This window comes from Vipera berus (assembly GCF_964194415.1).
Source record: "Vipera berus genome assembly, chromosome: 3".
Lineage (NCBI taxonomy): Eukaryota > Metazoa > Chordata > Lepidosauria > Squamata > Viperidae > Vipera > Vipera berus.
In genome coordinates this window covers 181,579,965-181,604,550 of record NC_138204.1, presented here as the reverse complement: position 1 = coordinate 181,604,550, position 24,586 = coordinate 181,579,965, and the positions used below count along the sequence as shown (strand labels likewise).

The following is a 24,586-nucleotide window of genomic DNA, read 5'->3' as shown; positions in this document are numbered from 1 at the left end:
TTTCCATTAGATGGAACCTTGTCATTATCTGAGCATTATAGTAGTTAAAATATTCAAATATATTTTTAAAAAATTAAATTCAGATAATTTATATATGTTCAGTTTTGAAAGCATAAATCAATGAATGTATCTCACCTATGCTTTCTTTTGCAGTAGACCAAAAGATTGTCAAAAAGGAAGAACACTCGTTCCTGTATGTTTCCTGCTGAGATTTTCAACAAAACCCCACACATCAGCATTTCTGTGCAAGTGTCTGTGATGTTAGATCCCTAGCAAAGAAACATATGAAAAGAATAGTTATGTGGATCCAAAATACACAGTTTTCTACACACATAATGCATTTAGCCAATCAAAACAGCAAAGTGGATTTAACATTTAGAAAACAATCCTGATTATTTTTTTTTTATTGAAAAGTTTTAAAAATACAGTTTTCCTTTAAAAAACCCCCTTCCCCCTCCCTCCTCCCCTCCCTACCTCCCCCCTTCCCCCCTCCCTCCTCCCCCCCCACCTCCCCCTAACCCCCCTCCCCCCCCGGACTTCCCAGAGCTAAATACAAGGTATATATATATATAAAAAAGCAATCATAAACAACCATATACTAACAACTATAAATTCTAAAATCCATCACTCTCTAACTTATATAGGATCAAACAAAACTTAGCATTATTAAATATATATAGAAGACAAAATAAAAAAAGAAAAAAGAAAACGAAAGAAGACTTATTCAAATGCTAGATAAAACTTCTTGACCCTATACTTATTCTGGATAAACTCAATCCATTTTCTCCATTCCATAATATAATGTTCTTGCGAGTAATCTTTCAAATAGGCCGAAATCTTCGCCATCTCTGCCAAGTCGGAAACCTTTAAAATCCACTCTTGTATAGTCGGCAGTTCCTCTTTCTTCCAATATTGACCTATCAAAAGTCTTGCTGCCGTAACTAAATTCAACATCAACTTAGAGTCCACAACTGTAGCGTCAACAATTATTCCCAACAAAAAAAATTGCGGACAAAACTTTATCCTCCGTTTAAAAATCTTCTGCATATTCCACCAGACTTTTATCCAAAAAGCCTTGACCTTTTTACATGTCCACCATATGTGAAAATATGTTGCCTCTTCATCACCACACCTCCAACATTTAGGCTGATAATTCGGATACATACTTGCAAGCTTTTTAGGATCTAGATGCCATCTATAAAACATTTTGTAAAAGTTCTCTCTTAAACTTTGAGCTTGAGTGAATTTTACATTCCTCACCCAGATCTTTTCCCACGTGTCCATTGTAATAACTTCCTGAATGTTTTGGGCCCATTTTATCATACAATCCTTAACAAGCTCTGTTTCTGAATCGATCTCTATCAATGCAAGATATATCCGTTTAATATGTGCTGGTCCTTGATTTCTAATTTGCTTTATCAAATTTTCATCAGTCGTTGCAGATCCATTTTTTTGATCTTCTTTCCACCTGGCCTGTAACTGAATATATTGAAACCAAGTCTGAACAACCTTCTCTTCTCGCAAGAAATTATATGATTTCAAGCACCAAATATTCCTTTCCAAACTTAAAATTTCCTTGTAAGTAGTCTCATCATGTTTGAAACCAGCATGTATATTTTCTATTGCGTGTTTTGGGATTGCCCACAATGGTATCTTGCTGCTTAACTTATGTCTATACTTCTTCCAAACTCTCAGCAATGCCTGTCTTAAAATATGCATCCTAAACACAGTATCTACCTTCTTATCATACAACAAATATGCATGCCAGCCAAACAACAGATCATGGCCCTCAAGATTTAATAACCTCGATTGTGTCAAATTAATCCAATCACTTATTCCTACTAGTGCAGCAGCTTCATAATATAATTTAAAATTAGGCATTTTAAGGCCACCTCTCTCACGAGTATCCTGCATAATCTTAAGTTTAACTCGTGGCTTTTTCCCTGCCCACACAAATTTATTGATACCACGCTGCCATTCCTCCAAGTTAGAGTCTTTCTTAAGAATCGGTATCATTTGAAATAAGAATAAAAATTTGGGCAGGACATTCATTTTCACTGCTGCAATCCGTCCCAACAAAGACAATTGCAATTTTTCCCAACTCTCCAGTTCTTTTTGAATTTTCCCCCATAACTTTTCATAATTATTTTTATATAGCTTTGTATTAGAGGGCGACAAAATCACCCCCAAATATTTAACCCTTTTAACAATCTCAAATCCAGTTAATCCTTCTAGGAGAGCCTTCTGCGAAACTGTCATATTTCTAGCCAAAATTTTAGTTTTCTGTATATTTACTTTAAATCCAGAAACCTTCCCATATTGTGTTATTATCTCCATCAGGTCCACAACAGAGTTCTCTGGCTGGGTCACTGTAACAACCAGATCATCTGCAAATGCTCTCAATCTGTAATCCTGATCTCCAACTTGTATCCCCTTAATTTTTTCCGAATTCCGAATCTTAACCAATAATATCTCTAATGTTAATATAAATAACAAGGGCGATAGCGGACAGCCTTGCCTTGTGCCCTTCTCAATATTACATACTGTTGTCAAACTATTGTTAACTATAATTCGGGCAGTTTGTTTTTGGTAAAAACAATCCTGATTATTATATACATTATATATCTTCCCAAAGGTGTTTTTTTGAGAGGCAAGTGGGTAGTCTTGATTTTACCTTAAAGACATTTCATTTCTCATCTAAGAAGCTTCTTCAGTTCACTTCAGAAGCTTCTTGGATGCGAAGCAAAACATCTTCAAGGAAAAACAAACAAAGTCCAGTTGCCTCTTGAAAAAGCACCTTTAGGATAATTGTGACCTGGATGACTGAGAATCTCCACAGACATTATTTATCTTGTTTTAAAAACAGTTTTATAACAGACTAGTATTGTATCATCTGGAAATACCATCTCAATAGAAGTCCTTTAAAACCAGGAAACTAAATTTTTCAGAGGATCCCTTTAAGCCCCTCTCATAAAGAAATTTAGAGAAAACAAAGATAAACTCAATACCACTGGAGGCAGAAGATTGGGGATACTGCCTTAGAGATTGGTTGCACTGATCAGAAGCTGCTCTCCAAGTTTCAGAAAAGTTTTCCCTGTTACTATCAGGCATAGGCCTTGCCATTCCAATTGCTCCTGATATTTTTATATACCAATAGGGATTTTTGTACCCAAAGCATGTGTTCAATCATTGCCCCCAAAATCAGGAAGCTGCCTCATGTTGACTTTTAACTTTGATCTTGGAGACATCTTTTGAAGAGAGGATTTCAAAAAACTGTGTATGCTTTGGAACTCAAACCATAATAATTTGGATATAGGAAAATGTGGACTGCACATCTAAATAATTTGGTTAAATAAAAGTTCTCTGAAATCAGTGAAACTTGATTTAAAATAAAAAGGCTTAAGTAGAATATTCACCATATGTGCCTGGATCAGACTCATTCTGAAGAAAGCAGAATTTTGCTGACTTTAGGATTATGATATTCTAAAAAATAATGGGTAACATTTTTCACTGATGTAATTGCAAAGACATTTTTAATAGGCTCTCTAGAGAAAAGGTTCACTGCAGGCAGTATGTTTCTTAGTGTTTTCTTAGAGGCTTATTTAAATACATTAGCTATTTCATACTGCTTTGTTATAGTACAAAACAGCATCATACACAACTTACAGGATGCTATGAGTGAAGTCATTAGTATAACTAATCAAATGTAGGCTTTTCTGTCCTCACATCACTGCATGCGTACTTATTCACATTATATCCTTGCCCAATCACATAATAGTTTATCTTTATATCCCAGCTGCCAAATGATTCAGTGATTTCACCAAATCAAAATTACAAATATGATTTATTTTATTATGTAAATATAACAATTATGAATTTGTTCTGCTATTTGAGATCCCTTAAGTAGAAAAGCAATTAAGTATGGTTTAATTATTACGAAGCATAAACAATCAACAAAATTCCTGCAAAGCAGTAGTGGGATTCAGCTAGTTCTCACCACTTTGGCAGAACCGGTAGCTAATTTTTTGTTGCCCAGGCCCAGAATGGACTTGCAGAAGCAGCATCCACACACAGAACTGGTTGTTCACATATTTGAATCCCACCACTACTGCAAAGGATAAAAGTAAAAGCATCGTGTGTTATTATTTATAGAAGATAGGTTCAGCCGTCCACACAATTTTTCTCATTTAAGTGTTCTGACCCTCAGTCCTCTTAGAAACATATCAGTTATATGCACTGGAAATATAATTGTAACAAAAATAACAAGCAGTAAAACACAATATCTAAAGAATTCACTTAAAATAGAAAGGTCTTCAACACATAAAGTAATTCATTTCCTCAATAATGCAATTGCCATTTTATTATTAAAGTTAACATTTGGAAAGCAGCAGGTCTAGATAACATCCCTGGACGTGTTCTCACAGATCTTTCCAATCTCTCATTGCAGCAGGCAGTGGTCCCATTGTGTTCTAAGATGGCCATCATCTTGCCATTGCCAAAAAAAAGTCCACAATTACAGGCCTCAATGATTACCGTCTGGTTGCACTGACATCCACCATTATGAAATGCTTTGAGAAGCTAATAAATGACATTATTGTATCTAGCCTCCCACCAGCATTTGACCCGCTTCAGTTTGCCTACCAATCAAATTGCTCTATGGAGGATGCTATCTCTTCCATTCTCCATATGAGCTTGAAGCACTTGGGAGGAAAGAAACACTCATGTGCGTTTGTTGTTTGTCAACTTCAGTTCGGCATGTAACACAATCATTCCCCAGCATCTAGTAGACAAACTGGGCCTTTTAGGCTTAAACACCCCCTTTGTGCAAATAGATTCTTGATTTTCTTGCCAACAGGCCCCAATATGTGCGAGTTGGAACAAATACCTCTAATACCATTTTCTTGAGCACAGGTTATCCTCAGGGCTGCCAGCCAAGTCCACTGCTGTTCACCCTATTGATCCATGACTGTTGTGCTAGGTTTGCCACCAACCATATTGTGAAGTTCGCAGATGATACAACAGTAATGGGCCTTATTCATGATGACAATGTAGAAGCTTACTGCAAGAGGTTGAGGGGTTGGTGAACTGGTGTAAGGAAAACAGCCTAGTTTTAAATACCGGAAAAACCAAAGAGATCATTGTCGATTTCAGAAAAGGCAGGCACAGCCACACTTCTCTCTACATTAATGATTCACCTGTGGAGGTAGTTACCAGCATCAAATTCCTGGGTGTGCAGCTAATGAGTAGGCTGGCTTGGTCACTCAACAGCGAGACACTGGTAAAGTGGGCACAGCAGCACCTGCACTTTCTGTGTCGCATGAGAAAAGCACATCTTCCTTCCCCTGTCCTGACCACTTTCTACAGGGGGACGATTGAGAGCATCCTGTCATACAGCATCACAGTCTGGTTTGGAAGCATCACTGCTTCAGACAGGAAGGCAGTGCAGAGAGTGGTGAGCATGGCCGAAAAGATCAATGGCAGTTCCCTCCCTTCCATCCAGGACATGGCACACAAGCGTTGCTTGAGCAGGGTCCGTAAGATTATCTGGGACACTACACATCCTCTTCACGACCTGTTTTCCTTGTCACCTTCTGGGAGAAGGCTTCGTGGTATCCATAGCAGAACATCCAGATTCAGCCATAGTTTCATTCCATACAGCATTAACCTTGTGAACTCTCAAGATTCCTCCTTCCATTATATATTCAAGATGGACAGTTATCTAAGATTCATTTGTTATGTATATGTAGAGATGTGGGTCTATACATGCAGGGATGTGGGTTTATACATACTATGCTGTATCTAGTATATTTAGGGGTGTATCATGTATGTGTTTCACTTTGAGAGCAGACAACTAAATTTCATTTTTGATGTGTGCCATTGTACCCACAGTAAAAAAATGACAATAAAAGTTATCTTATCTTAAGCAGAAAAATAAAATCAGGTTATACACAACATTTCAACTTGATTTAACATTGCTTCCTATAATACATAGTGGATGGTTATTTTCTATTTTTCTAAATTTGCCCAATTTTTTAATCTAAATTAGATTTTTTTGGGGGGTACTACAAGTAATCCTCACTTAACACCAGCAATTGTGATCAGCAACTGTCACTAAGCAATGCAGTCATTAAGTGAAACATTATGTGGCCATGCCTTACATCAGTTCTATAAGTTGTGGCCATTAAGCAAATCACCCATGGCCATTAAGCACAACTTCACATGACTGTGTGACTTGTGACTTACTGCCAGCTTCTCCATTAACTCTATTTGTTGGAAGCTAGCTATGAAATCTTCAAATGGCAATCACATGACCACAGGTAAGCTACCACGGTTGTAAGATCAAGAACAAATTGTAAAATTAGTCATATGTTTGCTAAACAGGACAGTCATTAAATGAAGACTACCTTTACTATTTAACCTGCCACCTAATGACATGTGTTCTTACAGTTAGATGATGTTTTTTTTACAGTTTAGGTTGTTTGTCCAAATAGGACATTGTACATAACTGTAGAATGCAACCAAAAACTGAAAAAGTTGCCAACTGTCACTCTTTATAAAGTGAAATGGTTCCAAAAGCCACTGGAGAAAAACAAGGAGCCAACATGCCCAAGCATAAGTAGGAATCTTTATTAGAGACCATCTTTTGGCAATCAAGAATATCGAATTAGATAGCCACGCAGGGCTTGAAGGACTATATGTATGCCCATTGTAAGAAGTATATACCTAGAGTATAAAGTTACTCTAGACACCTAGTGCATAAAGTTACTCAGATCCACTTTGACCTGGATTGCAGCTATGCAGATCATATGGTATTAGCTTAGGGCATGATCTGTGATATCTGAAAAGTGTTTAAGTCTATTTGTCTTGGGGAAATAGAAAGACTTCTCATAACTGGGAGCCAACCATCTGTAATCTACGTTCCTATTGGCTTGTCAAGGATTCCCAAAAGGTGATATATGGCTGGTTCTGGCCAGTAATTTAATCCTTCAGTGTGTTTGTGGGGGGGGGTGTTCTCTCTGATTTAAAAATGAAAGGCTACCAGAATGATATGGAAAAAGATGCCAGATGGAATATACAAAATAAATTGAATTGAATTGAATTGAATTTATTGAATTTATATACCGCCCTTTTTCCGTAGGACTCAGGGCAGTTTACAGGTATTTAAAAACGTCAGTACAATACAAAAGTTAAAAACAATTAAAAATAATTAAATTTGATCCCTGAAAAATATAAAACCCCAATTAAAAACTCTCAGCCTGGGCCGGAAAGCTCAAAGAGCCAGGTCTTCAGGTCCTGGCGGAATGACCGAAGGTCGGGGGCAGTCCTAAGCTCCACGGGCAGCTGGTTCCAAAAGGCAGGCGCACCCACTGAGAAGGCCCTCCCCCTGGGTGTTAACCGCCGGCAGTCTTTTACCGGCAGCACCCTGAGAAAGCCCTCCATGTGGGAGCGCACAGGACGAAGGGAACTTGATGCCGGCAGCAGGTGTTCCCTCAAATATCCCAGACCCAAGCCATTTAGGGCTTTATAGGTCACCACCAGCACCTTGAATCTCACCCAGAGGGCAACCGGAAGCCAATGCAGCTCGCGGAGTAGAGGTGTTACATGGGAGTATCGGGAAACCCCCATCACAACTCGTGCAGCAGCATTCTGCACCAGCTGAAGCCTCCGAGTGGTCCTCGAGGGCAGCCCCATGTAGAGAGCGTTGCAGTAGTCTAACCGGGAGGTCACGAGTGCATGGGTGACTGTGCGTAGGGCATCTCAGTCCAGGTAGGGTCGCAACTGGCGCACCAGGCGAACCTGGGCAAAAGCCCCTCTAGTCACGGCTCCTATGTGATCTTCAAAATTGAGCCGTGAATCCAGGAGGACACCCAAGTTGCGAGCCCTATCAATGGGGGATAACACCTCACCCCCCATCGTTAAAGATGGAATAGTCTGGTTAACCCGAGATGCCGGTATGTACAGCCACTCAGTCTTGGCAGGATTGAGACGAAGCCTGTTTCTCCCCATCCAGACCTGGACCGCCTCCAGGCAACAGGACATCATGGCGAGGGCATCACTGGGTTGGTTCAGGGTGGAGAAATAAAATTGGGTATCATCAGCATAATGATGATACCCCACCCCGAAACCACAAATGATCTCGCCCAGCGGCTTTATATAGATGTTGAACAGGAGGGGAGATAGAACCGACCCCTGAAGAACTCCACAAACGAGAGGCCTCGGGGCAGATCTCTGCCCTCCCGTCAATACCGACTGCGAGCGGCCCAGGAGATAGGAGGAGAACCACCATAAAACGGTGCCTCCCACTCCCAACCCCCTGAGACGCCGCAGAAGGATACCATGGTCGATGGTATCAAAAGCCGCTGAGAGATCTAATGGGAGTAGGACAGAGAGACAAACCCTGTCCCAAGCCCACCAGAGATCATTCACCAGCGCGACCAATTCCATCTCCGTGCTGTGCCCGGGCCTGAAACCCGATTGGTATGGGTCCAGATAATCAGTTTCCTCCAGGAACAGAGGAAGCTGATGCGCCACCACACTCTCAACAACCTTCACCAGAAAGCGAAGGTTGGAGACCAGACGATAGTTATTTAAAACAGCCGGGTCCAGGGTAGGCTTCTTGAGGAGGGGTCTCACCACCGCCTCCTTCAAGGCGGCGGGGAAGATACCCTCCTTCAAGGAAGCAGTTATTACTGCCTGGAACCAGCCTCGTGTCTTCTCCTGGGCTGCATAAACCAGCCTGGAGAGGCACGGGTCCAACAAACAGGTGGTGGAGCTCAGCCTCCCCGTAATCCTGTCTATATCATCAGGGGAAACAGGATCAAACTCAGTCCAGATAACATGCTCAAGACCGTCCAATTCTTCCACGTCAGACTCCGCCCAGTCAGAGTCCAAGCCGGCCCGGATCTGAGCAATTTTGTCTGTCAGATGATGACTAAACTCCTCGGACTGTCCCTGTAAGGGATCCTCCCTCACCTCCTGGTTAAGAAGGGAGTGAGAATTGACTGAACTCTTAATAATTAAAAGGGATAAACAAATAATAAACCAAATGAGCAAACTGGATAATTTTACTACATTGGATTTACAAAATAGACTTGAATAATTTTGTGAAAAAGTACTAAAAGAACTGAAAAGAAATCAAGTTTAGCAGACTGAAGGAATTAAAGATCAAGAGTATTGAAAATAAAAAGAAGGAATATAAAGTTGGTTTATTACATTAAATTAAATCTAATTATTAGCTAAATTATTAGCTAGATTAAATAGGTATGTTGTTATCTCTGATAAACCTTAATAGACTTTCGCTGAACAAGACTTTTAAGGATTTGTTTATAGATAAGAGATGGGATATGAGAAGAAGAGATCATTTGTTGTATTTTAAAAGGTGATAAGTTACTAAAATTGTTTATACTTGTGAGGAAGGGAAAAGTTATTTCTTTCTTTTTCTTTAGTATTCTTTTTTTCTTTTCTATTTTTTATTTCTGGACTTTTTATTTTTTAATTCTTAATTTTCCTTCCTCCAAGTTGGTTCCAGTCAGTGGTGATTGAGGCAGAATGGGGGGATGAAATTGAACCTTTTTGGGGGGTGAGGGGGGATGGAGTTCCTCAGAGGAGCTCTATCCTCTCCTCACTCCTCTTTAACTTCTGCTTAAAACCATAAGTGAGATCATCTGCTGGCATGAGGGAAGCTATCAACTTGCATTAATTCAAAATATTCAAAAAAAATTTCTGTCATGAAATAAAAACAAAAAAGCAAGTTATTTTAATAATCTCCCACTCAATAAAACTGCGTTTGGAGAGTGTACCAATAAAGAAGAAAAAAATAAATTTTAATCTACTTTTCTACAATTGTCCAATTATAATCATTATACAAGCTCAATTTATAACACTTTTGCGTAGAATTCAAGTCATGCTTTGATCCTCCATCAGATCCTAAAAATTGCTTTTTTCTAAGTAAGCAACATGCTAAATATTTTCTTGACAGAACATCTCTAATAAGTATTTTTTTCTGCTCTTAAGCCTTATAGCAAACCAGATGTCCAGTTAATGAAACCTGCTGTTTTAGTACAGAAGGGTTTATTAAAGAAATGCCTCGTAGACATGATAGTATTTTTTAAAAATGAGAACATTAAACTTTCATTAGAAGAAAGTTGACTCTTAAACATTTAGCAACTGAATTATAACCAAAATATACTTAGCTCACAAAAGGTATTTACGAAGGTGTAATGTAACAAGCCTTCACTAGTAGTTCATTATTATCTGGCAATATGTTTTCAGTATAGCAGTGTTACCATATCTAGCTATCTATAATAATGTTTGACTTTTACTACTGTGTTTCCCCCAAAATAAGACCTGGTCTTCAAGATGCCAAGGATTGAACCAGGAACTTCTATAAGCTACTAAACTATTGTCTCTTTATCTTATGAAAACTCTGATGATGCACTGAATGTTGTTCCCCACAAAACCTATTCTAAGCTTCTGGTATCAAATCAGTGGTCAATATGCCATTTTATTTCCATCTATTTGGTTAATTACAAATTATACAAATTAAATTAATATACAAATATATACAAATATATTTATACAAATATACAAATATATTATACAAATTAAATTAATAAAAATAATAATAAAATTAATAAATAATGGGGAAATTTACATTCAAAGTGATCTGAGAGATCATAGATTTATAATATTTAAACTATTTGTCACTAATATACAGTATTAAGTTGATTACATGTTTCTATTGCCTACTGGTTTTGTTTCTAATTGTTGTGTACTTAATATAGAATAATAGGTGAAATGAGAAAAAGGAGGGAAAAACAACACATGAATTGTATTCATCTTAGTGGAAAACAGAGTAATTGTTCATTCATTCACAGACCCGGCTAAAGAGAAGCCAAGTTGATGGTGACTGAATTCATATATCACATAAAGGCATGGTTTGCTGAAGTACAATTTCATTATAAAATCATTATTGACTGGGTTTGTGTTAACACTAAGCTAAAATCTAATAAACATTGCTTAGCAGCATATGAGAAAAAGCTCTTAGCTTCATGCTTTGGCCAATACAGATTATTTCTTTTCTGCTTTCATTAAACTTCTATTTGATCAGGTACTGTGATTCACTTCATATATTATCCCCTTCTGCTGAATCCTCTTTTATATTCTCATCCAAAAATATTCAGGCTTATTTTGTATCTTCAAATAATTTCTTCTGGATCAGTTATTTTCACCTCCACTCTTTTGAATTTACTTCATATTTTTGTGATAGTACAGAAACTAATGCAATAGTTACATCAGGAACTTACCATAAAGGTTTTAGCCTTTCTTTTTGTAAATGCATATGCTTCATTTTAGCCATTTTAAACTTTTAAACTTTGCACTAGTCTTATTTCTTCTACCACAGTGAAAACATAAAAAAGCTTTCCCCGAAATACCTAATTTGAAAATTCCTAACTAATATAAGAATTTTTAGGAGTCATGTCCTATAAGCAATCATTTTGAGAAAGAGGCAAGAAAGAAGCAATTTTTCCTCAATGTATGATTCTCCATTTATTCTGAAAGGAAATTACCTGAAAAGGAAATTCACATTATTTAAAATCTCTGCCCTCCTCTCAATGGAAAATATAGTTGATTGTAAGAAAAATCTGTGGCTGTCCTTTTTCAATTCTCCACTTGCTCAGTTTTGAAATTTCTATCAATAGAAGAGAATATTTGTAGTTCAGGGTTAAACTGAGGAGTCCTTGGTACTCTCTGAGGTCATTTGTTTTCCTGCAGACGCTTCATTAGAAGGGAGTGGGGTTAGTGTTAGTGTTGGTGAAAGATTTGCTTTCTTCTTGATAGTTCCTTGATTAGGCTATTGTTTATGTTAATTTGTTTGTCTGAGTTGAGGTTCCTTGTTTGAGGTATCATTTACTGCTTGATTGTGCTCTGGTATTAATCCTTGCTTATCTGGATATAAATTAATGGCAAAGAGCTATTCTGAGTCTCATGTTTTTTTTATTTATTTTATTTATTACATTTGTTTGCCACCCATCTTGCTGCAAGCAGTTGAGCAGCTTACATCAAAATAAAACCATAAATATATATACAAATGTATAAAATCACACTAAAAATACAGATTATAACTAACTAAAAGATGGGTAGGAAAGGAGCAGAATGTATTGGGAGGAGGAGGTGGGAGCTGCCATTAGCCAATCAACTATCCCCAGGGTACAGCCAGGTTTTCAGGCTCTTGTGGAAGATCAGGAGGGGGACCCAATCTCACCTCAGGGGCAAGAGGTTCCAAAGGGCCAGAGCCAGGGCAGAAAAGGCTCTTTTTTTGACCCCGCTAGCTGAACTTCCTTTACTGATGGGATCTACAGAATGCCTCCTCTGCTGGCATGGGTGGGTCAGGCCAGTCCCATTAGGGTGAGATAGTTCCTCAAGTAACTTGGGCCAATGCCATGCAGAGTTTCATAGGTAATGACCAATACTTTCAATTTCACCTGGAAGTAAACCAGCAGCCAGTGAATAAATAAGAACAGCTGTATAATGTGGGCCACTCAGGGGCCCCAAAAACTGCCTTCAGTGCTGCACCCTTCACCAGTTGAAGCTTCTGAATGCTCTTCAAGGACAGTCCCATATAGACCACATTGTAATAGTCCAAACATGAGATAACTTGAATGACTGAGCGTGGGGACTACTGATCCAGGAAAGGCTACAGCTGGCATACAACCCAGTCTTTCACTCCTATCAACATTGATTGGGACCAGCCTTGGAGAAAGGAGCCGACCATGCAAGACTATGCTACCCAGCCCAGAATCCATAGGATACTATGGTCGATGGTATCAAAGGCTGCTGATAGGTCAAGAATCCTGACTAAAAGGGACCCATATAATCTGTTTCATTCAGGATCCTCTGAAGTTGGCAAGCAACCACCTGTTGTGATTCAGGGTCAGCCTGTGGGTTCGGCAGCTGGGTCGGATGACTCGGATGACTCAGACGAGGGGGAGGAGCGGGGTGTTGAAGACGAACTTGCTGATGATGGCTTGGAGGCTCCGCAGAGCCCCCAGCCAGGCCCTTCTTACTTGGTGGAGACTCAGCTGCGCGAGCCCGACAGTGCGGATGATGATGACCCACAGCTGGCCCTGTTCAAGGACGCCCGACGCAGGAGGCAGTCAAGTAGGAGCAAGCAGAGAAAGTCTGTGGGACTTCTCGGAAGGAGGCACAGGGAGGCCACGCCCTGAACTCTAATAAAGGGAGTGTTTGGGGAAGGGCTGGTTGCTGAAAGCAACCGCTCCGTTTGAGGATCTAAGCTCCGGTATCTTGTTTCATGTTTTGTTGTTTGTTTGTGTAATAAACTTGGCAGACGTTTTCCAGCCTCAGACGTTTTCCAGCCTCTGCCGTTTGTACAGGGGTTGCCTTTCTGCAAGGCCGGTAGCAGGCTGGTACAGAACAGTTTGCTTTCAGCCTCCCACCCCTTACTACTATTATGGAGCAGCTACGTGCCGAGAATGCTCAGCTCACCCAGCAACTCACTTTGCTGGCAGCTCAGGTGGCTCAACTGCAAGCTCAGGTTCATGCTGCACCCCCACCCAGGAGAAAATGCCAAGTTGCAATGCCGGATAAATTTACAGGTACTCCAGAACTGTTTCCTGCTTTCCTGGGACAATGCCAGCTCTTTATCAGCGTGAGAGCAGCTGATTTCCCCACTGACCTGGATAAGGTGGGGTTTGTGTTAAGCCTTCTTTCGGGTGATGCAGCTCGTTGGGGCACGCCTCTGCTGGCTCAACCTAGCCCATTGTTGGACAACTTTGTGGGGTTTTGTGACCATATGCGTCTGATGTACGAGGACCCTATTAAGACGCAGACTGCCACTCGACGCCTGAAAGCTCTGAGGCAGGGTCAACGCCCCCTACAGGGCTATATCAGCGATTTCCGGCTGCTTAGCCAGGATTCCGCCTGGAATGAGGCTGCGCTCGTGGATGCCTTCCAGGATGGATTGTCGGAGGAGATGTTGGATGAGCTGGCCCGTGTGGATATTCCCAAAGACCTGAATGGGCTGATCCATCTCTGCCTGCGGATCGATGCTCGGTTGCAGCAGCGAAGGAGTCGCCGTGCCACCCCACAGACCCCTGCCGCCCCTGTTGTGCGTGAGCCCCCAGCTCAAAGGGAGGAGCCAATGGAGCTGGGTGCCGCCAGGTCTCGTCTATTGGTGACTGAAATGAACAGACGACGATCGGGGGGGTTGTGTTTTTACTGTGGGGACCCTGGACATTTGGCTGCTTTTTGCCCAAAGAAGCGTCAGCGGGCATCAGTGACCAAGCCTGCCCCGAGAAAGTCCCCTACTCTGCTGTCGGGAAACGCCCCGAGCCCGATCTAGACGGTGTGATAGATCGGGCGTCCCACCACAACAACACCGAGCGACGCCTTTCCGATGGTGCCTGTGAACCTCCACGGCATTTGATTTTGGAGGCACGTCTGATCCTTCCTGGCAAGCCAGAGGGGATTCCAGTCCATGCCTTAATTGACTCTGGGGCCACCACAAACTTTATGGACTCGGCATTTGTGGCCAAATGGGCTGTTCCCCAGTGCCCGGTGGATCCGCCCATGTTAGTGGAGACTATCGATGGTCGAGTGCTCTTGTCTGGGCCTATTACGGCCGCCACGCAACCATTATGTATGGCCATCAGTTCCCATGTGGAGGCCATCCAGTTCTATATCACCTCAGATCTGCACTTCCCCGTGGTCTTGGGACTGGCGTGGCTCCGGGCGCATGACCCACAGATCTATTGGTCACAGAACTTGGTCACCTTCCCAAGCTTGCAGTGCGTGGACCACTCCCGCCATATCTGTGCCGGCCAGGTGGAGGGTTCCCCAGGGGTTTCCTTGCCTCCCGAACTGTCCAACTTTGCTGATGTGTTCAGCGAGTCAGAGGCGGATCAATTACCCCCGCACAGGCCCTATGACTGCTCCATTGATTTAGTCCCTGATGCGCCTCTCCCAGTGGGGCGTTTGTACTCCATGTTGGAGCCCGAGTTGGCTGCATTGCGGGACTTCCTGGAGAAGAATTTGGCTCGCGGTTTCATCCGGCCCTCGTCCTCGCCAGTGTCTGCACCCGTGCTCTTCGTCAAAAAGAAGTCGGGCGAATTACGGCTTTGCTGCGATTACCGGAAACTCAACGCCATCACGGTGCGCAACCGTTACCCGCTGCCCCTCATCCCCGAGCTCTTGGACCGACTCCGGGAGGCTAAGATCTTCACGAAACTGGACCTGCGTGGAGCTTACAACCTCGTCAGGGTTCGGCCGGGTGATGAGTGGAAGACGGCGTTTGGTACTCGCTACGGACATTTTGAGTACACGGTGATGCCGTTTGGCCTGACCAACGCCCCCGCTGTGTTTCAGCATTTCATGAACGACATTTTCCGGGATTTGTTGGACCAGTTTGTCGTGATCTACTTGGACAACATCCTGATCTACTCCCCGTCGCGTGAAGTGCATCATCAGCATCTCCGTCAGGTCCTGCAGCGACTCCGAGAACATCGGCTGTTTGCCAAGTTGGAGAAGTGCCAGTTCTACCGGGTGACCATCGATTTCCTGGGTCACCGCATTTCTCCTGAGGGCATCGCCATGGAGCCGAGTAAGGTTGAGTCGTTGCAGAGTTGGCAACCCCCGCGTCGCGTGAAGGATGTTCAGCGACTTCTTGGATTTGCCAACTATTACCGAACTTTCATCCCTGGGTTTGCTGCCTTGACAGCCCCCCTCACCCGGCTCCTGCAGAAGAAGACTCGGTTCCAGTGGAACGCACCAGAACAACAGGCTTTCCAGGCTTTGAAGGAAGCCTTCATGAAGGAGCCCATCTTGAAGCATCCTGACCCGCAACGGCCGTTTGTCGTGGAGGCGGACGCCTCCGACATTGCCATTGGGGCAGTGTTACTCCAGGCAACGATGCCCAGCGGTACCCTTTTCCCTTGCGCGTATCATTCCCGAAAACTGAACCCTTCGGAGCGCAATTATACCATCTGGGAGAAGGAGCTGCTGGCCATCAAAGCGGCGTTCGAGGCCTGGAGGCATCATCTGGAGGGAGCGCGGCATCAAATCGAGGTCCGGACGGACCATAAGAATCTGGAAAGCCTGCAGACCGCTCGGAATTTGAACCAACGCCAGATCCGGTGGTCTCTTTTCTTTGCGAGGTTTGACTTCCGGGTTCGGTACATACCAAGCGGGCACAATCAAAGAGCGGATGCTCTGTCCAGGAAGCCCGAATATACCCGAGTGGAAGACAAGCTTCTGCCCAGGACAGTGATCCCCGTCGAGTCTTTTGCTGCGGTACGGGAGCCGGTTGATATACGGGCTCGGATCTGGGAGGCACAGCAGCAGGAGGTGTGGGTGGCTCAGCGGAAGGAGGAGGTGGGGCCAGATTCGCCTTGGACGGTCACGGATGGACTCTTGTATTATCGTGACCGGCTCTATGTTCCGGGAGGGCCACTCAGGGGACTCGTCCTCAGCCAGTGTCACGATAACCCGGCAGCGGGGCATTTTGGCCTGTTCAAGACCCTGAACCTGGTCTCCCGTACCTTCTGGTGGCCCCGAGTCCGACACGACGTCCAGTCTTATGTCACCTCCTGCATCCCATGCAGGCAGGCCAAGTCAGCGACAGGGGCCCTGCCTAGATTACTGCAGCCCTTGCCAACACCCAAAAGACCCTGGGGGGCTGTGTCTATGGACTTTCTGACGGATTTACCCCCATCCTCTGGTTTCACGACAGTGTATGTGGTGGTGGACATGCTGACCAAGATGGCACACTTCATCCCCTGTCGCGGCTTACCGTCAGCCCGCGCCACTAGTCGTATGTTCATTCAACAGGTGTTTCGGCTGCACGGCCTCCCTGACAGAGTCGTCTCCGATAGGGGGGCCCAGTTTACAGCCCGCTTCTGGCAGGAGTTGATGCATGCGTTGGATATCAAGATTTGCCTCTCGTCCGCGCATCATCCTCAAACTGACGGGGGAACCGAGAAGGTCATCGGTATCCTGGAACAGTATCTGCGCTGCTACGTCAATCTGCAGCAGAACAATTGGGTGGACTATCTGGCCATAGCTGAGTTTGCATTTAACAACTCGCAGCACACCTCGACACAGATGACACCGTTCTTGGCCAATGTGGGTTATCACCCCTGGTTTTTCCCCCTTTCTCCCGTGGACTCACCGGAGCCGGCAGCGAACGACTTCATGGCAGAGTTACAGGCGATCCATCGATTGGTGCGACGGCAATTGGAGAAGGCCAAGGCCGATTACAAAAGGTTTGCTGATCGGTCAAGACGGGATACGCCTCCACTATCGGTGGGGGATCGGGTCTGGCTGTCCACCAGGAACCTACCGTCCACACGGCCGGTGAGAAAGTTAGATCACCGATATTTAGGACCGTTCCCAGTCGAGGCTGTCATCAATCCGGTCGCCTATCGCTTAACTCTGCCACGTTCCCTGCGCGTGCACCCAGTCTTTCATCGGTCTCTGTTGGTCCCCGAGCAACCGGCTTGTCCACTCCGCCAAGAGGAACCTCCCCCATCAGGACCTCGTGATGGAGGCAGCACCCCCGAGTACGAGGTCGCCAGCATCAGGGATTCCCGTTGGCTGAAAGGTCGTTTCCAGTACCTGATCGAGTGGAAAGGTTACGGACCAGAGGACTTCACCTGGGAAGACACGACCGCCGTTCATGCCCCTGCGTTGGTGACTGCTTTTCATGAACAATTCCCATCCCGACCGCATCCGGATCGGCAGCCCCGTGGGAAGGGCCCTGCGGTGCGGGATAGTGTTGTGATTCAGGGTCAGCCTGTGGGTTCGGCAGCTGGGTCGGATGACTCGGATGACTCAGACGAGGGGGAGGAGCGGGGTGTTGAAGACGAACTTGCTGATGATGGCTTGGAGGCTCCGCAGAGCCCCCAGCCAGGCCCTTCTTACTTGGTGGAGACTCAGCTGCGCGAGCCCGACAGTGCGGATGATGATGACCCACAGCTGGCCCTGTTCAAGGACGCCCGACGCAGGAGGCAGTCAAGTAGGAGCAAGCAGAGAAAGGCTGTGGGACTTCTCGGAAGGAGGCACAGGGAGGCCACGCCCTGAACTCTAATAAAGGGAGTGTTTGGGGAAGGGCTGGTTGCTGAAAGCAACCGCTCCGTTTGAGGATCTAAGCTCCGGTATCTTGTTTCATGTTTTGTTGTTTGTTTGTGTAATAAACTTGGCAGACGTTTTCCAGCCTCAGACGTTTTCCAGCCTCTGCCGTTTGTACAGGGGTTGCCTTTCTGCAAGGCCGGTAGCAGGCTGGTACAGAACAGTACCTTCCCTAAAAAGAGATGGGAAACCGGATGAATATTGTGCAGATAGGTGAGATTAAGCAATGGTTTTTTGAGGAGGGGACAAACCAGTGCCCCGCAAATGTCCCCTCCTGCAGTGAAGAATTTATCACTGCCTGAACTCTCTTGCTAGTCACCATCCTGGAGGCTTTCACCAACCAAGATCTAATTGGCAGGTGGTTGCACTGATAGCGTTGAGGACCCTGTCCACTTCCTCAGGTCCAACAGGATCAAATGTTTCCTTTTTAGCTTTTTCATTGTCTCTTCTGAATGTTGATTATATGTAGATTTAATCATACTTTCAACTAGAAAATTGTGAGCATCTATACCAAGCTAGGAAATTCTTGGAGGCTGGGCACCAAAAACTCCTTACTTTAAATTTCTGATATTAATAATCCAGATGTGGATTGATCGAGTGTCTCAAATAATCTAATCAGTAAAACAAATAACAATGGTTTATTCTAATTGTGAATTCTGTATGATAATGTCCTGTGCAAAATATAGGACTAGAGTACAGAGTTATTTTTTCCACATTTGCTAAAATAATACATTTTATGAAATTACCTCCCATCCTTCAATGTGAGATTGCCATTCCTCTAAAACCTCTAATTTTTCCATCTGTCTCTTGGCTTCATTTATGTTGGAACAAACAGCCTTCATTGTTTGGAGAGCTTCCATTAAAGTAGAGTAGTCACTGTGCTTTTTGGGAGTGCGCTTTAACAATTCCTATGTTTAAAAAAGAGTAATAAAATCAATTCTTATTGATTTTACATTATTATCCATTTTCATTAAATGCATAGTTTCCAATTCCAGTCTTTAAGACGCTAGCTCATATTTGAATCCTGTTTCATTTGGATTCATATTTTCACTATTTTTGCAACAGCTATAATAAAATATTAAAGTATTCTAATATTTTATATCAGCAGAAGCCACACATTGAATATGGGCATTTGTGCCTACATACAATTTATCTTCTTACTGCATTGGCAAATAGCCAACCAGAAATTTATTCCGAATTATTCAGTGGTAAAAGTGGCATTAGAAGATCTGCTGTGGGCTACTATATAAAAGTATAATGACTCCAGAAATGCTCCATCCCTACTTGTGGACAGAATTCCATTTTTCCATTCTATTGCATTTCATACTTCTGGACAGGATTCCAATTGATATGCACCTCTCAGGGTTGCTTGTTTGGTGAAATGGACTACTATATAAACTGTTCAAACAAACAAATAATTTGTATTTCCCCATATGGAACTGACTCTTTTCCTAGACTCACAGCTTCTACTTCAGCAAGACCAAGAAAGCCTTTGTATAATTACTTCTTGTACATCGCTATGACCCATTCTGGACTTGGAGGCACTATACAGCACCACTCATCCCCTGATCACCTCACAGTTGGATAACTGTAGGATGTCAAGTTTCCAATGTATGGGCTTTTCAAGTGACTCTGAGGCATTGTTTACCTTAAAAGTCCTTTAATAGCCTAATACACCAGCAAATGCTTGCTTGAAGGAAGCTGGAATCTGAAATCTCTGCCCCTTGCACAATATATTAAAACACAATTCTCCACCTTCCTAATTTTGTCATTAATCATATTCTCCAATTAATTTAAAGAATCAGTTTCCCTTCTGTTAGAAAACCCGCCAAGGTCTTATCTTCTTTAGTTAAAGATGGCCTTGAAGGTGCAATCCTACTCGTCCCCCCTCCCAACCTTAAACTCAATCTCTTAAAGCAGTACACAAGTTTAACATATGAAATGGCTACTTCTTCATCTCTTGTCAAGCAATAACATTCGTTGTTAACAGCGTTGACATAGGCAATATGACTCTAACGGCATGTTTACACAAGAAAGGAGTAAGTAGAAGTGTGTTCCCCTAAACAAATCCCAAAACAGCTTCCAGCTATTTTTTCCTGTCGAAATAAGAAAACTTATAGGCACAAACAAGTTTCTTCCTAGCAATAGTCAACGGTTGTATTTTTTTCAAAAATCTCTGTCCAGGGATCTTTATTTCACAGCAAGGATCTCAATAGCGTTGGCATACTAGGTTCCATCTTTTGTTTCTTTGCATAATGGGTATTATTATATTCTTTAAAAACAATAATCTCATTTGTTTGGGCAAACAGATTTTTATTTGCAAATGGCAAACAGAATTCAGAAAATAAAACAATTTTCATGTAAAGTATAATAACTTCAGAAGAACATATTTTCACACTTCTTCAAGCAAAAATACATACCTTCAAAAAAAGAGGATACTTGCATATTCTCTGGATTGGTGTTACCAAATAACCTTCTAAAGGTACATCTGTACTCTTCCGTCCTCCTAACAACATGCAGTTCTAAAAAAGGAATTAAATCATATGTATTTAAACTAAAATTTATTTTTAGTAATTTTTTTATAATGCTATATTCCTGGACTTGTTTGGTTCCTCAATTTTGAAGTGGCTTTAATGCTCAGGACTGTTGCTCACTTCGTTTTACGTATTAGCCAGCTGCAGCTAGGCATATTACAGTACATGTTCTTTTGCTAAATCGACTAGATATAGCTACTTCAAGGTAGACTTTACTACACACTTTTGGGGAAATGTGTTGAAGATGTTTCTGAGAATTGTTCATTTCAGCGCAACCATACAAAGAAAGAGGCAATTGCGGATGGTATCAAAATTCCAGAGTTGTCTGTTTTAACTATATATATCATCTAGAGATGATACACCCACACGAACACACATGTGCAGACCTTTGAGTCATTGCTAACTCCTGGAAACTGCTTGGACTAGTACCTGAAATTTTCTTGGCAAGATTTCAGAAATGATTTGCCTTTCCATCCTTCCTGAGAAAGGGTTGAGAAAAGTGGTAGGCCCAAGGTCCCACAGCTGACTTTATGCCTAAAGTGGGACTAGAAATCATAGTATCCTGGTTTCCAGCCCAATGTATTAAACCACTACACCAAAGATAGAAGTGAATGGCAATCAAATTACCGCACAAACCAGAACATATAGAATACAAAAAAAGCATTTATTTACCAGTAAAAATGTCCGCACTGTTTTTATTTTGTTAAGTTCAAGCAAAAGCTTTTGTGCTTTTTCATGATTGCTGCAGTATTCATCATAGATACGAAATCTGTCTCTCTAAATAAAGAGTTTTTAAATTAGTTATTTTGGTCATATTTTAACAGATTTTTAAAGGAATAGTGTAAATAAAAATATGAACAAATACAGTATCTGTGAACAAATATAAAACGCAATTGGTTTACAACAAATATTTAAACATTGACAAATCAATTTATAAAAAAATCAGTACAAATCAGTTTATTAAAAAAAGTCCTGTCTTCATTTTTTTATTTTAGTTTTATACTTAGGTTCAAGAAAGTGTTTGTATCTTCTCATGGTTAAGATCAGGCTCCCATATGGTACCTATAGTCCAAGAATATCTTGTGTAACTTTACAGAACTGTGCATTTTAGTGTCAGTGAACTTACTGCTGTTCACTTATATATCCAACGTGTTCTAGTAAAAGAAAAACCTGTTATCTGCATATTACTGGAGGGGAAAGTTATTCAAGACAAATGTAAAAAAGTGATTATTGTTCCAATATGTTAGGCCGGATTCATGAAAAATCATGATAACACCTACTCATTCCACTGAATAAGCTGAAAATTCAGCTTCCAAGCGTCCTTAAAAGATCTCATAAATTATGCAATCAAGATCATTTTGTCCTCTAAGTGGATTATACATGAACTACCCTGCCAGTATTTTTTTAAAAAAAAAATAGCACTGGAGAAAAGAATATAATCAATTACATAAAGCTTATATTACTGGATTTGACATACAAAGTGGAGAAAGCAGGATCCCACTTCTTGTTGCGAATTAGGTTCGGGATGCAGACATTCTTCAATCCTAGATAGGAAGTTTTTGTGAACTTCTAGAATATCTTCAATATTTGAGAACAATGTCTGTAAGCAAGAAACCCAGAGTGTAAATAAATCCATTTGAGAAACAATAAAAAGGAAGTGAAAACAAATAAGAACTAACCTTAACTGCTTCCTCTGTTACATTTTTATCAATCTTAGTAATAGCACACTGCATTATTCTGTGAAGGAATGCCTGGATAAAGGGAAAAATAAAAATAAAGATATTAGTAAGGCACTAAAAAGTCAGACAAAAGGGACGTGGTGGCTCAGTGGGTTAGGACGCTGAGCTTGTCAATCAGAAGTTCAGTAGTTTGGCGGGTCGAATCCCGAGTGCCGCGTAACAGAGTGAGCGCCTGTTACTCGTCCCAGCTTTGGCCAACCTAGCACTTGGAAAGCACATAAAAATGCAAGTAGAAAAATAGGGACCACTATGGTGGGAAGGTAACAGCGTTCCGTGCGCCTTTGGCGTCTAGTCATGCCAGCCACATGACCATGGAGACATCCTTGGACAAGCACTGGCTCTTCAGCTTTGAAACGGAGATAAGCACCGGCCCCTAGAGTCAGAAATGACTAGCATGCATGTGCGGGGGAACTTTTACCTTTACCTAAAAAGTCAGACAAGTAGCCCAGAACAGCTACAGTGATAAATTTTGACATGAATGAAAAAAAGTTAACATTCAGCATCTTTTAGTCACAATCTATGTTGTGTGTGTGTGTATGTGTATACACACACACACACACACACACACACACACACAAAATTAGCAAAGATCTCAGACTCACAAAATCATGAGCTCTCAAATTATTAAGAAATCTCAAGGAAGAGATTTTGTGATTTCACATAATTTCAGAATACTTAGGTCAGATAAGTATAAGTATCATCCCTGGTCTATAAAATCACTGAATGTAGATGGTATTTTATTGTAGTTTGAAAAGAAGAAATAAATAATACAACTTCAAACCAAAAAAAAAATTACTTGTAAATACCTAAAGTTATTACTGAAGACAGCTCGGGATGGCATTCAATCGCCACGAATCCAGTTCTAACTCATTGCACAGCTGCTGAGTTTTTATTTTCTAATATATTAAGCACAACATGGAAAAAGCAAAATAAAAGAGACCACAAATAATGCATATATACCCTTAGGAACCCCTTCGTGGATTACTGCCTTGTCGTGGCGAAGGGGCTTGCGTAATTCAATGAAGCTATGAGCTATGCCGTGCAGGGCCACCCAAGACGGACAGGTCATAGCAGAGAGTTCTGACAAAACGTGATCCACTGGAGAAGGAAATGGCAACCCACTCCAGTATCTTTGCCATGAAAACCCTATCGACAGTACCAAAAGGCAAAACGATATGACGCTGGAAGATGAGCCCCTCAGGTCGGAAGGCGTCCAATATGCTACTGGGGAAGAGCAGAGGGCTAGTACTGGTAGCACCAGAAAGAATGAAACGACTGGGCCAAAGCCGAAAGGATGCTCAGCTGTGGATATGTCTGGTGGTGAAAGGGGAGTCCGATGCTGTAAAGATTTTTTCTCCATAGGAACCTGGAATGTAAGATCCATGAATCAAGGAAAGCTGGACGTGGTCAAACAAGAGATGACAAGACTGAACATCGACATCTTAGGTATCAGTGAACTAAAATGGACAGGAATGGGTGAATTTAATTCAGATGACCATCAGGTATACTACTGCGGGCAAGAATCCCTCAGAAGAAATGGAGTAGCCTTCATAGTCAATAAAAGAGTAGGAAAAGCAATACTGGGATACAATCCCCAAAATGACAGAATGATCTCAGTTCGAATCCAAGGCAAACCTTTCAATATCACAGTAGTCCAAGTCTATGCCCCAACCACCGGTGCTGAAGAGGATGAAATTGACCGGTTCTATGAAGCCCTACAGCACCTTATAGAACTAACACCCAAAAATGATGTCCTTATCACCAAGGGGGATTGGAATGCTAAAGTAGAAAGCCAAAAGATAACCTGAATAACAGGCAAGTTTGGCCTTGGAGTACAAAATGAAGCAGGGCACAGGCTGATAGAATTTTGTCAAGAGAATACGGTGGTCATAGCAAACACTCTTTTCCAACAACCCAAGAGACGGCTCTACACATGGACATCACCAGACGGTCAACACAGAAATCAGATTGACTATATGCTCTGCAGCCAAAGACGGAGAAGCTCTATACAGTCAGTAAAAACAAGACCAGGAGGTGACTGCGGCTCAGACCATGAGCTTCTCATTGAAAAGTTTAGGCTTAAACTGAAGAAAGTAGGGAAAAGCGCTAGGCCAGTCAGGTATGAATTAAATCATATCCCTGTTGAATATACAGTAGAGGTGACAAATA

The 24,586-nt window shown here is 42.2% G+C and overlaps 1 protein-coding gene across 1 annotated transcript in view; it reads right to left on the bottom strand.

Moving 5' to 3' along the window:
- Nucleotides 1-24,586, bottom strand: part of PREX2 (phosphatidylinositol-3,4,5-trisphosphate dependent Rac exchange factor 2) — a gene marked incomplete at its 5' end in the record, with an annotated part of 111,968 nt that overhangs the window by 62,362 nt on the left and 25,020 nt on the right. The window contains 6 exons of the mRNA XM_081325829.1: nucleotides 136-269; nucleotides 18,891-19,052; nucleotides 20,565-20,666; nucleotides 21,351-21,455; nucleotides 22,156-22,278; nucleotides 22,358-22,429. Coding sequence (XP_081181955.1) covers nucleotides 136-269; nucleotides 18,891-19,052; nucleotides 20,565-20,666; nucleotides 21,351-21,455; nucleotides 22,156-22,278; nucleotides 22,358-22,429 — 698 coding nt within the window. The remainder of the gene's footprint in view (nucleotides 1-135; nucleotides 270-18,890; nucleotides 19,053-20,564; nucleotides 20,667-21,350; nucleotides 21,456-22,155; nucleotides 22,279-22,357; nucleotides 22,430-24,586) is intronic.